Source organism: Euprymna scolopes, chromosome 28, assembly GCF_053919585.1.
Source record: "Euprymna scolopes isolate OS-2025 chromosome 28, ASM5391958v1, whole genome shotgun sequence".
Taxonomy (NCBI): domain Eukaryota; kingdom Metazoa; phylum Mollusca; class Cephalopoda; order Sepiida; family Sepiolidae; genus Euprymna; species Euprymna scolopes.
This window is the reverse complement of record NC_136509.1, coordinates 53,412,032-53,428,488: the sequence shown is the minus strand read 5'-3', so window position 1 is coordinate 53,428,488 and position 16,457 is coordinate 53,412,032. Positions and strand designations below refer to the sequence as shown.

The 16,457-nt window shown below is 30.2% G+C and overlaps 1 protein-coding gene across 14 annotated transcripts in view; it reads right to left on the bottom strand.

The window, feature by feature from the left end:
- Positions 1-9,433: 9,433 nt before the first annotated feature.
- Positions 9,434-16,457, bottom strand: part of LOC145249624 (inositol 1,4,5-trisphosphate-gated calcium channel ITPR1-like) — a 385,709-nt gene continuing 378,685 nt past the window's right edge. For 12 of the 14 annotated variants that reach the window (XM_080111355.1, XM_080111359.1, XM_080111358.1 and 9 more), the window contains 2 exons: positions 15,682-15,843; positions 9,434-10,262 (listed from right to left, as the gene is read on the bottom strand). In XM_080111355.1, the coding sequence (XP_079967481.1) occupies positions 10,179-10,262; positions 15,682-15,843 (246 nt within the window). In that variant the 3' untranslated portion in view covers positions 9,434-10,178. The remainder of the gene's footprint in view (positions 10,263-15,681; positions 15,844-16,457) is intronic. The other 2 variants (XM_080111367.1, XM_080111368.1) reach the window with 1 other exon arrangement.

Sequence of the window (16,457 nt, the reverse complement as noted above, 5' to 3'; positions counted from 1 at the left end):
ATGATATGGTGGGGGGTGGGTACAATTATGTTGCTTTAAAAAGTACTCTGGAGGCCGCCAAGGATTACCAAACCTTTTTTTAGGTGAGGTTGGGGTGTGGTGAATTAGTGCCTGTTCATTCTCCCAAGCATTACCACCACTTTTTCTGTTGATGGAGAGGGGGGCAGTAGATGATTGTGTCAGAACAGATACTACACTTTGATCTTAGCTAAAAGGCCAAGTAAGCATAATATAGTTTTCTACCAGGCATTACCACCTTTAAAAAAAATACAAAATAAAACATATTTTAAGATAAGGGTTAAAATTATGAAAAATTGTCGAGATTAGTAACATATCCAAGATTTATAAAAAAAATGATGAAATGTGAGTTAATTGATTGGTGTGTTTGTAATGAAATAATAAGCACAGACAATTTATCAGTTTCTGTAGGTGGTTAACAATATTTTTCTGAATTTTCAATGTTAACTTCGGGGAATGACGTCAAAGTTGAAGTGGTGAGTAGTAAGACACATGATTATATTGCCTTTTAACGTGCTTTGGAGTTCTTTATGAATTAACAAACCTTCACTTTTGGAGTGGGGCTGGAGAGAGTAATGTCCATTTTTGGGTCACTATGCAATCTCCCACAATATCACATTCAATAAATTTGGAATGACTATGAAATCATATTCCGGAAATAACAACGTTTCTCTTACTAATGTGTTGTTAGTGGTTGTGGTAGTAAGGGTGGGGGGAAGAATTATATTGATATTGAAAATTGTGGTAAAGTAAACGTTGCCTAATGATCATTTGCGTCAATGCATTTATGTAATTATTTGGAAAACCTGCTCTGTTATGGTTAAGAAATGATATCATTTCACTTAAAATGATTGTGTCAGTAGAAGGGAGGGAAAGACCACAGTAATGTGGAATTTTGTAGTGGAGCAAGGGTTGCTTAATCACAAAGCTTCTCAACATATTTGTTTGTAAAGCCGGCTGAGTAATCTTCCGAAAATGACGTCTTTTTTTCCAAAGAATTTTGTTGTCAGTAATGGGGAAAAAATGAAACAGAGTAATGTGGAATTTGATAATGAAGCAAGGGTTGTCTAATCACTTAACTGTGTCAATGTATTTATGCATTAATTTTAAAATCCTGCTGAGACATCTTCCAAAAATGACAATTTTTCTTACAATAATAATGCCATTATTAAGGAAGGAAAGAAATGCAGTAATGTTAAAATTTATGATGAAGCAAGGGTTGTGAACTCATAAACCAACACAATGTATTTATGTATTAATTTGGAAATCCTAATGATCCATCTTCTAAAAATGATTTCAGTTTTCTTAAAATTATGGTAGTCTTGGTGGGAAGAGAAATTATTTCATATATGTTCTACAATACCTGTCGAGAGTATGTTAAATTGTTTCATATATGAATATAAATTACCCGTCTAAAGGTAGATGAACATATTTTAAATAGGTGTTTTAAATTACCCATCCTAAAAAGGTAATATTTCATATACATTCTGTAAATTACCTGTCCTAGGGAAGGTACAATTATTTCCTATGTGTGTAATAGCCGTCCTAGGGCAGGTAAAATATTCTTTTGCTCGAAATAGCAAATGATACATAGACATTAAAAATTCCTCTCATCAAAGAATAACAATTATATTCAAAATCAACTTCAATTTTCTCATTGTTTATATGGTCCCGAGCAACGCCGGGTAGCCCCGCTAGTCTTAAATAAAATGTTAGTTCAGCTGACCTAAGATGCTATATATAGCTGAATTAAAGAATGACCTCTGGTGACCTCAGAAAATATCTACATGTCATGAGTGTCAAAAGTTCTTGAAGCAAAAGTGTGGAATTAACAGTTGACCAATTATCTTCCAGTGGAGGGTCGCATGGTAGATTTAGATTGGTTATTAGGAAGGGATGAGTCTTCATGGCTCAAACTACATATCAGCAACATTAGAGAAAATGACACAAACTGGCAACCTGGTTGTGCCAAGTTTGAATCCAGTTCATTCCACAGAAATACTTTTACTCAGGGATTTTGGCAACCTTCAATATAAATATCAGACATTTTTCTTGAAAGAATGCTAACTAGATAGAAACAAATACCAACAATAATCGTCTGATTAATACAATATGAATAAATGCAAAAAAAAAAAAAAAAAAAAAAATCATTATCAATTGCTGTAAAATTAATGTCGAAACCAAAGGCACTTTTCTTGAATTCGTCATTATGCTTAGGGGAGATAACTCCATTTTACTATTTTTTTTTTTTTTTTCACACGAGAATTTAGGAAGCTAAAACAAACAACTGAAGAATTGTAAGAAAAGAAATATGCAACTACTTAAGAATGAAAATATGAAAAGGAATTTTTATTAAAGAAAATTGCGATATGGCTACTTTGTTTTTAGTAAAAGAGTACAAAAAAAAAATCGCACCTTTTGTAATGTTTTCATTTTTATAAAAATTTCATTTTTTATCAATGTTATTAAAATATATTATGGTTTAAAAAAAATGGTAGTTGCAACTAATTCTTGATAACAAGGAATGAAATTTTGAAAAAATTAAAATATTAGAAAAGAAAAAGGTGCAACTACTTTTTTTTAAAGATGTTAAGGTTTTTAAAAATGTCATGTTAATGACTACATTATTTGTAACATTAAAGACTGTTAGCAATGTTATAAACGTGGTTACAGCCTTCTTTTTCAAATGTTTTCATCCTTTTAAGTAAAATGTTTTGATAAAAATTAAAATTCCTCTACAATTATCGTCACATTTTCTTCTAAGTTTTTAAAAATGTAATCTGTAACATTTTTTTAATTTAAAAAAAAAGCTCAAAAAACAAGTAGTTGCACCTTTTTCTTTTTTAGCATTTTCATTTTTTTAATAATTTCATCTTTGTTCTTAATATCAAAAATTAATCGCAGCTATCTTTTCTCTTAAGCCATAATATTTTTTATAAAGAGTCACAGCAGTTTTCTTTAAACTTTAAATTTATAAATAGTTAAAAAAAAAAATTAAAAAAAGTTGCGTTTTTCTTTTCTTTTTACAATTCCTCAAAGTTGCATTGGTTTTTGGTTTTAGCATCCTAAATTCTTGTATGGAATCTCTTAGTAAAATGATGAATTTTAGAAGAGTGCTAAATCAGCTTACAATGACAAATTTTGATATCAGTCAAACATGTGTCAACAAACTAGTGACTAAAACAAAGTACTCATAAACTAACATATGAGACTCAATATCTATGCAGAACTCTAAAAAATTAAGTGATGTCAATATTTGAAATGCTTTCTCATTTTGGATCAATCTCCTCTGTTTTTATTTGAACCAATTTTTTTTTTCTCTTGTCAAGAAGATTAACCTTGGAATTTCAAAATAGAATTTTTATTTAATCTAAGTATGAACATTTGTTCAGTTATTCATTTTCTAAAATTCAATGCTATGTACTGTATAGGGGGGTTATTGGCAATTAAATTCGATTCCCCTATCAGACTTCACTGATACAAAGGGTGGCTAGTCAATCAGCAAGATGAAATAAAACAAGCCATGATTGGAGGGGGGAGGGCATTTACATGGCCAACAGTCATCTAACATATAAAATGTTCACATGCATAACAACGTTAAGTGATTCTTCATCAATTAACTGAAGAATTGGAAAGATGAAAACTTTGCAGACAACTAAGAGCAGATAACTTATTTTTATTAAGTTTATCTAACCAGGTCTTGTTCATCCTTTATCAGCTTATCTCAGTAACTGATGTCTATTTTGTACAGTTTTCAACTTGTAGAATTCAGATACATTTACATTGGTCATTCTTTCTTCATTGCTTGTGCTTCAGCCTTTTCCCTCTCATTAAAATATGAGGATCAAGTAAAGATTAGATACCCCGTAGCAGAAGACAAAGATTGTCAAATATTTCAAGTTGCACAAAACATTTTTTTTAATATTAAATATTTGCAAAACTTTTAAGGATTAAAAAAAAAAAAAAAAAAACTTTTCTATTTACACAAAACTTTTTGTGTAAGTAACAAAACGAACGTAAATTTAATAAAATTTATTAAAATAAATGGATGTCTTTCTGAGTGTGTTTTTTAATATATTAACAGAACTTAAATAAAACTAATAATTATAATAAAAATTAAAAGAATGAACTATACTAATTGCAAAACATTAGAAACTGAAAATTTCGGACACTAAACTTGCACTTAATTTGTGTTTATGGAAAAGTAAGCAAATAGCAAGTTTTGGGTTTTTTTTGTTTTTTTTTTTAAATAAAAATGAAAATTATAAAAAGATTTGTATCTTGTGATACTACACTTCATCTTTATAGAAATAAAAGTTATAAAAGATATGTGAATAAAATATATTTTTAAAAATCTCGATTGTTTATACTTGTGATGTTATTATGCATAAAAATTGCCTTGGTCTAGAAGGTTTTCTCCTTCACTGACCACCTACATACATCGCACTTTAAATAAATATTGAATTGTATTAAAAACGCACACAGAAAGATTTAAAACAAACAAAAAGACACTGTACATAAAAATTAATCTTCGTCACAAAAATCTGAACAAGTCAGTTATTTTATATTTGTGTCTGCCATTAAAAACTTCGGTTATAATTTTATTTAATTTTTTTTTTAAATTATATATTTTTTAATTGACATCATCCGAAATTCTTAGTTATAACGTTGGTTTATTTATTTGGTATTATTTTACGACCTGACCCAGCGTAGTATAAACACCCACAACCACCCCATATTAAGAACGGCTTTTGAGGTTGGGAGTGTTTATTCCGAAAGCTGTTCTTAACATAGGGAGGTTGGAATGTTTATAATATGCTGAGGCATGTCGTAAAAATTTACCATTTATTTATATTATTATTATTATTACTATTATTATTATTAATAGGTTTATTAAAAAGTTCTGTAAATATATAAAAAGAACGCACTCATTTATTTTCATATATTTTGTTTAAATACGTTCGTTCTATTACTTATATTAAAAAGTTTTGCGTAAAAAGAAAAAAGTTTTTTTTTTTTGTTTTTTTTAATCCTTAAAAGTTTTGTAAATATTTAATATTAAAGAAAATGTTTTGTAAATATATTTTTTCTTTTAAATCTTAAAAGTTTTGTAAATATTTTTTTAAAAAATCTTGCTCACGAACATGTTTGCTATTTGACGTGTTTACAAACAACCAATGGCAATGTCAAGGTCGAACAACCGGTGCCACTTGAAATGTTCAACAATCTTTGTCTTCTGCTACGAGGTATCTAATCTTTACTTGATCCAAATATGATAATTGTATCTTTGCTAATATTAATGAAGAGATAAGTTTGTTTAATGAAAAATCAACACAATACACATTGAAAACAAATGATTGCAGACAATAAATTGAACACAAGTTACTTGTGAATGAATAGGTTCATAACTTTCTCCAATTGTATTATTATATTAAACTTTAATAGCCCCTATAGGATTCTAACTCTGCAAGCCTGATTTCATTAATCATATCTATGTCAGCTTTTTAAGCCGATATTAAAGTTATCTTGTGAGATTTTAAAAGCTAGACTTAAATAGCATTGTTAGTAAGAATGAGTTATTTGTTAGCTTCAAATTTTAATTTGTTGTACCATATTAACAATATAATAATATACTTCCTTACAATTTATTGATTTTTAATTTTTTTATTATATAGTTTCAATGACAACTGATATGAAAACATTTTCCAATCATGACTAAAAAAGTCCAAATCATTAAGGAGACTAACTCATGAATTAAAAAAAAAAAAAAAAAAAGAAAAAAACTAAAAATGACTTTGCTGTCAGAAATACCGGGAAGGTACTGCTAGTATGTTATATAATAATTATTTAGATAAAAAAAAGTTCAGAAATTTTAAGTCTCATCTTATTCAGTGTGCTGTTGGTTTTACATGGTGTGTATCATACAGTTTGTAGAAATTGACTTTCAAATCAACCTTTAATTATCTTTCTCTCAAGACCATTCTTATGACTTTCTCCCATGTTTTCCTTGGCCTTCCCATATGAACTGGATCTGCTATCTCAACTGTTCTATATCTACTAACCCAAGAAAGTGCATCCATTCTTTCAACATAGCCATTCTATCAAAGTCTATTGCTATGCACAGCGCACATCTTCATATATTGTCCTAATTTAATCTTCCACTCTTAAATCTTGCAATCACACTAGCATCTGCTTAACCCTGTGCTCCAATGGTGTCACCAAGATAATAAAACTTCTGAACAACCTAAATAGCTCTACATCGTCTTACATACAAATTGCACATTTGAGATCTATAGAACTCGAGATATGAAATGTCATAATTATTGTTTAATCTGATGCAAATATTTTTCTTTTTTACCAATTCTACAGAAAGTGTATAAATTGTTAATAAGTAAAAAAAAAAAAATAAAAAAAAACACATTTTAAAATAAACAACTTTATTTTTCCATAAAAGTATTTTTTCATTTGATCACTTTTTTTTTTTTTTTTTTTGACATATTCCTTGCTTCTATATGGAAATATATGTTCAGGTATTTTCTTTTAAATCTTAGAGGGGGTTTTTGTGTAAGAGGGGAACTAAAAAAAAATATATATCCTTACATAGGATATTTTTCAGCTGATTCGATAGAAATGAAAAATGGAATCTGATTGGAAGATCCTGTGATATTCTGGTACTTTTATTTTTTTTTGGCACAGTAGAATTTGGTATGAAGACACCTAAATGAAATGTGTACTTTCTGGTAGAAGCTTACAAGATTGTGAAATCTTTCTGACAAGGTTTACAAAAATGATGATACATATGAAAAATTGAATTAAAACATTTCAAAAGTTGAAATTTCTTTCAGATTTTATATTTTCAAGCATACAATTACAGTAAATCAGCAGATTAAATGTTAAACAAGTGATTTTGATTATTTTTAGTTTGGCATGGTTAATAATCGAAAGTTTTAACTAAGATTAAGTTCATATTTTTCGTCAGTTGTTGCAGATTTGAAATAAATCAGCATTCCTAATTTGAAGGAAGTAATACAATAATGTGTGTTCATCCGCTGTGAAGAATGTCTGTTAACTGATGTCAGACGAGTTGCTTCCCTTAGATAGAGCCAGGAAGTAGAGAACAGCTTTGCTGACAACTAAGTGAAAAAATGTACACTAGTAAATATCTGGAGGCAGAAAAAATGATTAGCATTTGGTTTCATGTCTTTATTCAAGGGAAGTAATCCATATGTCATCTGATATTAACATACTACACAAAACTATTTGAAATCATACATGCATTTTTTAAATATGTTTTTCAATTAAAAAAGAAAAACTATTTCAAAATAGATGGTAAAAGCTTATAAGAAAAAATAAAGTTCAATACAATAATTTTCCATTCTTATCAATGGAGACTGTAGTTAATTTTTTAAGTAATTTTTTAAAACTGTTTCCTTAAGAGAGACAATTCTGAAGCCAGAGTTAAATAGATTTTTGTTTTTTATCATAATGAATTAATGTCGAGACATTTTATTTTAACAAAAACATTTTGTGATCTTTGTTTCCTTTTAATATAACAATTTATAACAAGAAACATGTTTTTGATGCAAAGCTAATAATAAAAATGTATTTAAGAAAATGAATATATCTTTGAAAATAAACAAATGAACGGTTTTAAATTAATATTTACATTTAACATTCTCAACACCACTTTTATTCAGTTATTTAAGTTATAAAATTTCAGAAATTAAAACTTAACAACCAGAATTCATTTTTCAATTCTTTAAATTCTTTTCAAAAAAAAAAAAAAAAAAAAAAAAAAAAATGCAGAAAAGATTTAAGTACAAAGCCGCAATAAGCAGATTCTTTGCTATTAATGTTGGATATTAGTGGATATATCAGCTACAGATATATTAGTAAAAAAAAAAATATATAATGCATGTGTTAGCTATAAGCATGATGTATTATAGACAAGGTGGCAGAAAAAAAAATCAAGCAAGGAAATAGGGTCCTGCTATTGGAATGAAAAGTTTAGCAGAAGTTACATTAGATGATTAATCGAGAGCATGAAGTTGTGTGGCATTCTGATAAAGTGATCAAACTAGTAAAACGTATAAAGTGTTAACATTAATTAAGCTGTGTACTTCTAAATAAGTCTCGCTGCTCTCCTTTTTTCTTTTCAGCCTAATAACATGAACACAACTGAATAAATTGTTGCTTTAAGAACATGTGAGGTTGATTAATTAACTAATAATTAATGTAAGAAGAATGTAACTGACTTTTGATTGTAGCTAGCAAATTATCTTTGGCCTGGAAGGACATGATAACCAATGAACGAACACTAAGAAACTGGACAAAGAAGAACAAGATGATTTGAATGGTGTTTGAACTGTTCCTTTGAAATAACTGATGGATAAGTAAATCTAACATTTTTATTAGGCTTTTCAAGTTTTATAATGAAGAGACCCTTTCCGCCAACATCGGATTGCAGAAAGAACAATATAGTTTGAAATAGGAGTTAATTTAAAGAATAAAATTTCAATCAAAAAAAACGCTACATATTGTTTGAATGTTGGAAGTTGGCAAATAAAGAGAAAAAAAAATCTAAGGAAAACTGACATATTTGATCAAAACAAATCAGTTGCCTCAAATTTGCTTGAACAGTCAACATTTCATCAGGAAAGTAGGAGGCAGGGGTAGACAACTGAAATTGGAAAGCAGCAAAAGTTTCGGTTTCATTTGGAATTTGTTTAAAAATGTATTTGTACAAATTTAATCATTGCATCCAAAGAAAAATTATTCAACATACAAACACAAAAATGTCCCTATGATTCAGTGTACATTTTTTTTTTTTTTTTTTTTTTTTTTTACCAAAATCAACTTTAGTCTTCTGAACAATTATGAAGTTGTTTTGAATTTCAAATGAAAATTGATTCATTCTTTTGCATGCAAATCTACCAAGAGCATCAAAATAACACATTTTATATAAAACCAAACAAAATAAATTATTTAAATTCAGTTTATTTAACATTTTTAAGGTTAAATTTATTCCTGTCATATATATATATATATATATATTTTTTTTTTTTCAAAATTGTCTTTTTACATGATCAAAACTAAATCCTTAAAGCAGCAAATTTAGAGTTTTCAAGTCTCTAGAAAGAGAAACATGACATAGAATGGAAGACTTAGAAAGATATCAGAATAATACCTAGATTAATATGTGCTTCAAAAGCACCCAGTAGTTTCCAAGAGAAAAAATATAAATAAAAAGGCGGGGAGGGGGGGGGGTAAACATTTAATTCTTTAAAATATTTGAAATTTATAACTTTTATAAAATCTCTTTAAAATTAACCTTTTCAAAGTGATCTGAAATTAACAATTAAGAATAAAGGTGTTATTGTTTTTCTTAGCAACAATAATAAACAAGCAAAAAATATAAATATATTAAGGCTTTATTTCAGGTTAGATCAGGCGAATAGATTTTTAATGAATTAAATATTACAAACTTTGTACTTCCAAATCCCAAAGTAATAGTTCTCTAAAATGTACACAGAAAAATTTGCTGTAATTCAAGTCATCGACAAAAACCTAACATTTATTTCAGTATCTTACTTTAAATAATTGTAGAGACAAAAATTGTTTTAGAAAAAAAAAATGAGATGAATAAAATATATGGATGAGAAGAATGGTATAAAAAATAAACAAAACATTTGACTATCCCCCCCCTTTTTTTAAAATACATAATTTTATAGATTAATTTCTTTCCATTAAAAAAAAAAAAAAAAAAAAAATTTTTTTTGCAATAGATTACTTATTTTAATTTTTTTTTAAATCAAAAATTCTTAACTCTCAACTCCAAATTGATTGAGGGAAATCTTATAAGGAATGGACAGCATTATAAATTTTATTTTTGTGTTTTCATTCATTTTATAAAAATGTAAAAAAGAAAAAAATTCTAGAAGCAAAAACTGTGCAAGAAAAATAGTACTTATACATAAAACAAAAATGGTTTCTGCTTCTTCAAGTGTCAGCAAATATTAAAGGAGTTGGGTGCAAAGTGTAACAGGGATGGGGACAAGGGCATTCTTTACTGCTGTCACATAAATTTTTGTTTTTTTTGTTAAAAAAAAAAAAAAAAGGTGGAAGTTAAATTGATCACAGATGATTTTCTTTTAAACAAGTCACACATTTTGGTTTGCTGCCATTGGAACTGTAGCGGAGTGCAAAAGACCAAAGCGTTGTTTCTGCTTTCTTTGTTCTGTCATCTAAGAAGGATAAAAAAAAAAAACATAGTTAATATTCAATTTCAATTATTCTTATCATATATAAAAGTCTTTTTACTATTTCTGAAGAAGCTGTTTAACTGAAAAAAATACATCCTTAAATTTGCTTGGATATAAACATGGTTTCCATCCAATTGGGTTCTTAAAATACTAAATTATTTCAAAACGCTATTTTATTTTGAATTAATATAATTATATATAAGTAGGGTCCTCCTCTCAATAAGAACTACTACTCATTAACAATTGTAGATTTAAAAAATAAAAAAGATCTTTGTATGCACCGATGTCAGATTGGCTAATCAATCTTCAGTAACTGAAAATCATTTCATTTTTAAAGTAGTAAAAGTAATAAAATGCATTATTTATATACTTTTATCATCTATATTATAAGGAACAGTTGTCCCTTTTTCTTTTTTATTTTACTTCAGTAAATTTTAAGAGATCAAGGGGTTCCCTCCTAGAACTAACACTTGATTCTGTTATGATTTAAATTTATATCCGAGGGCTCTTTTAAGAATAGATGCTGTTCCCTTTATGGCTGCTATTTGTATTTCGTTACAGCTTGGTCTTCCAGGGATTGCTTCTAAGTATTTCTGAAGATTCTTTTTTATTAAGCCAGTTGCTCCTATCACAACCGGTATAATGTTTATTTCTTTCAGAGACCATGTCGTTTTTAGATCATTTTTTAGGTCCTGATATTTTATCTTTTCCCGTTCAGTAATGAGTGCAGTTCTTTCAGGCTTGTTCCATATAACAATATCTGGTTTGATGGCCTTGTCTTTTATGTATCTGCCTGCCTGTATGTCTTTGTCATAGAACACGGTCACTTTTCCGTTTTATGTTATTGGTGATGGTTCATGTTCCCAGATGTTTGTCACTGTCAAGTTGCATCTCTCCACAGATCTTCCAATGGAGGTACTTACATACTTTGTTGTGACGGGCAGTGTAAAGGCCATCTGCCAATAAGATTGGACATGCAGACATTAGGTGGCTTGGGCTCTCAATTGCTGAGTGGCAAAACCGGCATTAGCCATTTGCTTGTAGGCCCACCATTTTTTTAAAATCCATTTGTGAGTAAGCCCTGATGTTGACTGACTACAATGAGTCTTTCCTCATCAAATGGAAGTCTCCTGCCCTTGAGCCATTGGAGTGAAGCATCTTTGTCTATATATTCCTGTTTAAGCTCCTCCAGGAACTTTCCTGCTCTTTTATGTTGTTCCCATCCTTGTGTCTATTTCGATGTATTTCTTTTTTTTTTCTTGCAATCTGTGTTGCTGGTTCATCATATACCTCGGCAGTATTTTCCAGTATGACACCCCCAAAGTTTTCAGCAAGCTTTGTGACTGAGGTTTGTTGGGGTAGATGTTCATGGTGGTCCCCCACTATTTGTATTGTCATATCTGTTGAGATTTTAATATACTGCCCCATGCTTACTATGGTGGTTCGATATGCATGGTTTATTTCAGCGAGACCAAAGCCACCCTCTTTTCGTGGTAGGTATATCCTGTCCATACATTGGTTTCGATATATTATTTTATGAAAGGTTAGGAGTTTCCTGGTCTTTGTATATAACCTAATGATATTGCATTGAGGCCAGTCAATAATACCAAACCCATATGTGATGACAGGGATTGCAAGTTGATTTATGGAAGTTATTTTGTTTTTGGGGCTTAATTCGGATTTGAGGATCTTTTTAAGACGTGATGTGTATTCTTGTTCCACCTTATGTCTCATTTTTTCATACTCCACAGTTACATTCTCCTCTATACCAAGGTACTTATATGTGGCATCCTCTCCTAGATCTTCAATACAGCCATCATTGAACCAAATATTTTCGAATGTCGTCTTTTTTCCTTTTTTTATTGTGCATTTGGCACATTTGTCAAATCCAAACTCCATGCAGACATCTTCTGTGAAAGTCTTTACATTTTCTATCAGAGAGACAAGCTGTTTTTCTGTCTCTGCACAGAGTTTGAGATCTACTAAGACTGTACCCAACATCACATTTTTTGATGAGCTTGCTGAGTGGGTCAATAGTAAGGCAGAAGAGCAATGGTGATAGGCTATCACCTTGAAATATAACTTGCTGGACACCGAGATTTGAAGTCTGCATTGTCCCTTCCATGTGGTGTAGAGCAATTGATGTTTTCCACACAGTCATTTGTTTTTTAAGGAATGTCCTTATGCTCTCATGGACATTATACATCTCCAAACATTGCAGCACACTATCGAATGCCTTTTTATAGTCTATCCAAGCCATTGACAAGTTCCTTTGACGCTTTTTGCAGTCCTTAAGGATGGTTTTGTTGAGAAGTTGGCCCTTTGTACCAAGTTTATTCCTGGTACATCCCTTTTGTTCGTTTTCAAGGTACTCGACATCGGTCAGGTGTTGGTAGATTGCATCTGCAATTATTCCTGTAAGCTACTTTATGTGGTTGAGAGGCAGCAGATAGGCCTGTATTTATTGGGCAAGTGAGTCTCTTGGCTCTTGGGCATCAGAGTCGTTTTTCAAGAGTTAATCACTTTGGTGAATCTTCCTCGCTGCTGACAACATGAGTAAATGCCTGCGTATAATGTTCACAAAGTTCCGTGAGTTTTTTTTTAAGCCAGAAGTTTGGAATCATGTCAATTCCTGGGTTTTTAAAGGTCCTCATAGTGGCTTCCAGAACAACTCCACTTCTTCCTGTGACGGTGGCGAATTTACCTTGATTTCCTCTTGAATTAAATTTCTGTACACCATCCTTGGGTTCTTGTCAAACAACCTATTCAATGATTTGGACTCCATTTTCTGTTTATTTTTAATTTGTGCAGCTAAAGCTTTTATTTCAGCTTGGTTTTCTGCTACCTTAGCTCTTAGGTGCACTTGGTTATGAAGAGAATAGTCGGTTTAAGTTTATTCATCTTTTTTAATTTTTCCCCTGGGCTGTCACATAACAGAAAGGCAGATATCCGGGATGTTTCCTTTCGGAGTTTTAAGATTTTCTGTTGAAGCCTACTTTTCCAGACTGGTTCTTTTGTTTTGACCTTAAATTTTCCTTTTTTTTTCTCTTTATGCTGGGGCAAAAGTTTCCTCTGCATAAACCATGCTACCTCAAAAGTTGCATGGTTTATTTCAGTTAATGACGCATTAGTCGGGACAATTTTTGCGAGAGCATCATTCACTTTCATAACAAGGATCTTGAAGGCTTTGGTACAATTTATTTTCACCAGTCTGGGTCGATCTCTAACAGCCAGGCATCATGCCATTTCTATTCTGTTAGCCAGTTTTTCCTCCAGTTCCATCTGGTCTGCATCCAGTGTCATGTTTACAGGTGGGGCATTGCAATGTTGTCTTTGCCCATGTTTTAGTTGAGATATTTTCAGAGGTGAACCTTGAGGAGAGTTACTGTTGTTTATTAAGCATTACCCTTGATAATATGTCTCCTCTGTCAGTGTTAAGTTTGGTGAGACCATGTCGGGTAGTTGAGGTGAAGTGGGCTCTGGTGTAATGTCACTGGGAAGAGAGATAGGGTTGCTTATTAGGCAGATATCATCTTCAATCATCAAGCAAATGTCTCTAATCATAATGGAAATCTGCTCCGTAGAGAAAGCATTGTTCTTCATGAAGTTAAACTTCTGGTATGTAAGTTTTTCTCTTGCGATGCCTTTCTTATTTGGGCAGTGATATTTGAAGATTTTTGCCATTCTTGGCATTTTTCTTTGAGTTTTGAATGCTAAATTTTTGCATATTCTATCACCCATATAAGCGTCCATTTATCCTCCCTGCTCCATTGAGTTTACGTAAATTCAGTTGTATCCCTTTGGCTAAAGTCCTCCTCTGCCTCAGCAAGAGCCTTTACCTCTATTGCATCTCTTACCTCTTTGGTGAGATATTTATCTGTGACACGATCGAGAGTAAGTTTTTGGTTGTTGTCTCTAATACCTTTTCCTTTGGTAAGATCTTATTTGAGCCTCAAATATATTATTTTTCTTTCTTACCAATTTTTCATACCTTGAGTATGCAAAATAGAATTATGTGTGTGTGTATCTTGAGAGTAATGGACTGGATGGAGAAAAAAGAGGAGGCAAAAGAGTAAGATAGAAAAGAAATAAAAGTTTAAATAAAAATGTTACAGTTTTACTCTAGGCAAGTTGTTTGTGTGTATGTTTGTATGTCCAGCTAAAACATCAAAACAACAAAACATCTACCAACAAGGTTGGTATTTACTTGATCAGTGCTGCATTAAATAAATAATATCTAAAATTAAAAAGGTTTCATTCTTTGGATTTAAACAGATACAAATTTGTCAAGGGAGGTAGGTTTTCCAAAGAGATTATGTACTAATTATGATTTTTTTTTTTTTTTTTTTTTTTTTTTTAAATCAAGAAATTAATTTCCTTATGCCAAGTTGAGGTATTTATAAAAATGATTTGTCTATGTATGCGCGTGTGTGTGTGTGTGTGTGTTCTGAGAGAGTAATGGGCTGGATGAAGAAGAAAGGAGGCAAAAGAGTAAGATAAATAAGAAATAAAAGTTTAGATAAAAGTGTTACACTTTTACCCTAGGCAATGCCAGATATCCCAACCGATTTTTAATAAATATACTTATATTAGTACAAACATTACTAAAACAAATGACCTCATTTTATTTTCTATTGAACTGCTCTTCCAATCTTTCATTTGTGCAGCAAAATTTCAATGCCATTCAAAAGCATATCTCTACAATTATATAAATGCAACTTTGTGTGTGAGGGAGTTCGTTCCTTATAGATTCCAAAACAGCTGAACAGATTTTCTTTAAAATTTACAGAACTTTAGTATATAAGTCTGGGAGTGAGCTTAGTTAAGTTTTGTCACAGAATACCCCTGATAATTACCGCTAATCAAAACCGTTATTTCTATCATAAGTAAAGCCATTTTTTCCATGTCATTGCTTAGCAACAATGATAGAACAACGGGCCATGAAAATTCTACTGTGAGAAAGTTGATAGCAGGGTTTTTTTTTTTTTGCATGATGTGGTCTGTAGGTTCAAACCCCGCATGTAAATTCCTTAATTTCTTTTTTTTTTTTTTTAATCAAAATATTATATTTAAGCATACACCAGGCAGCCTGCTAGTTATATATGAAAAAAAAAAAAAAAAAAATCAGTATTGCTATTTGAATTTAGTTTGTTGTTTTTCCTATAGGGACAGGCTACTCAGCAATTCAAAAAAAAAAAAATTTTTAAATTGTGAGTCATATAGTCCGATAAATTTTGTGATGTTCTGTTGTGTGATTTAAATTAATTTTACATTCAACCTTATTGGAAATTGTGAATTATGTATCATGATAACAAAAAGATTGTTACAATAGTAACAATTTTCAGAGAAAATAGCCAACCATTTAAGATTCATTGAAAGTGAGGAAAAACAAAAAACTTACTTGTTCTTTAAGTTCTAACAGTTGTTGAGAAAGTGTTAGAACAAGTTTATTGGTATTGTCGAGCTGTTGCTGCAAATTCCTCAGTTCATTCTGTTCACCATCACTTTCTTCCGCAGTTAGAGACATTGCTCGCATCCGAGGAAACCAATCTAAGTTTTTATCCTATTATGGAAAAAGAAAAAATTGAATTGTGATTGATGCAATAATAAAAAAAATTAATGAAAATAAAATTAGCTATTTTGGAAGATGGACAAATTTTTAGAATAGAGATTTAATTCTTCCAAAGTTAGTCATTTTATTGTTTCTGCAAAATTTATTTGTAAATACTAAATAAAATGTTCTTTATGAGAGTAATGATTCATAAATTGTTAACCAGTGATTTTGTACTTGAACAAACTAAACATAAGTGCCAACAAAAAGCAACCATGTTGAATCTCTTTCAACAAATATGGTAATTTTTTTATGGAATTAAACAATTTTGTTATAAAACATTAAAATTAGCTGATTTCCAACAATGAATTTTGAGTGTATTTTTTTTTTTACTGTTTAACTGTCTATTATACTACAAATTATCAATTAAGAATTGCATATTGACCTATTTGGTATTAATAACATTACGAAAAAAGAGATACAAGAGGTTTTAAAAAACATGGAGAAATTTTAAAAAATTATGTTGGAATTCTTTAGCTTGACCTATGTAGTATTAACAAAATACAAATGATTACTTCTTTTAAATATTACTTTAAAAATTCATATTGGAATTTTTAAATCAACAA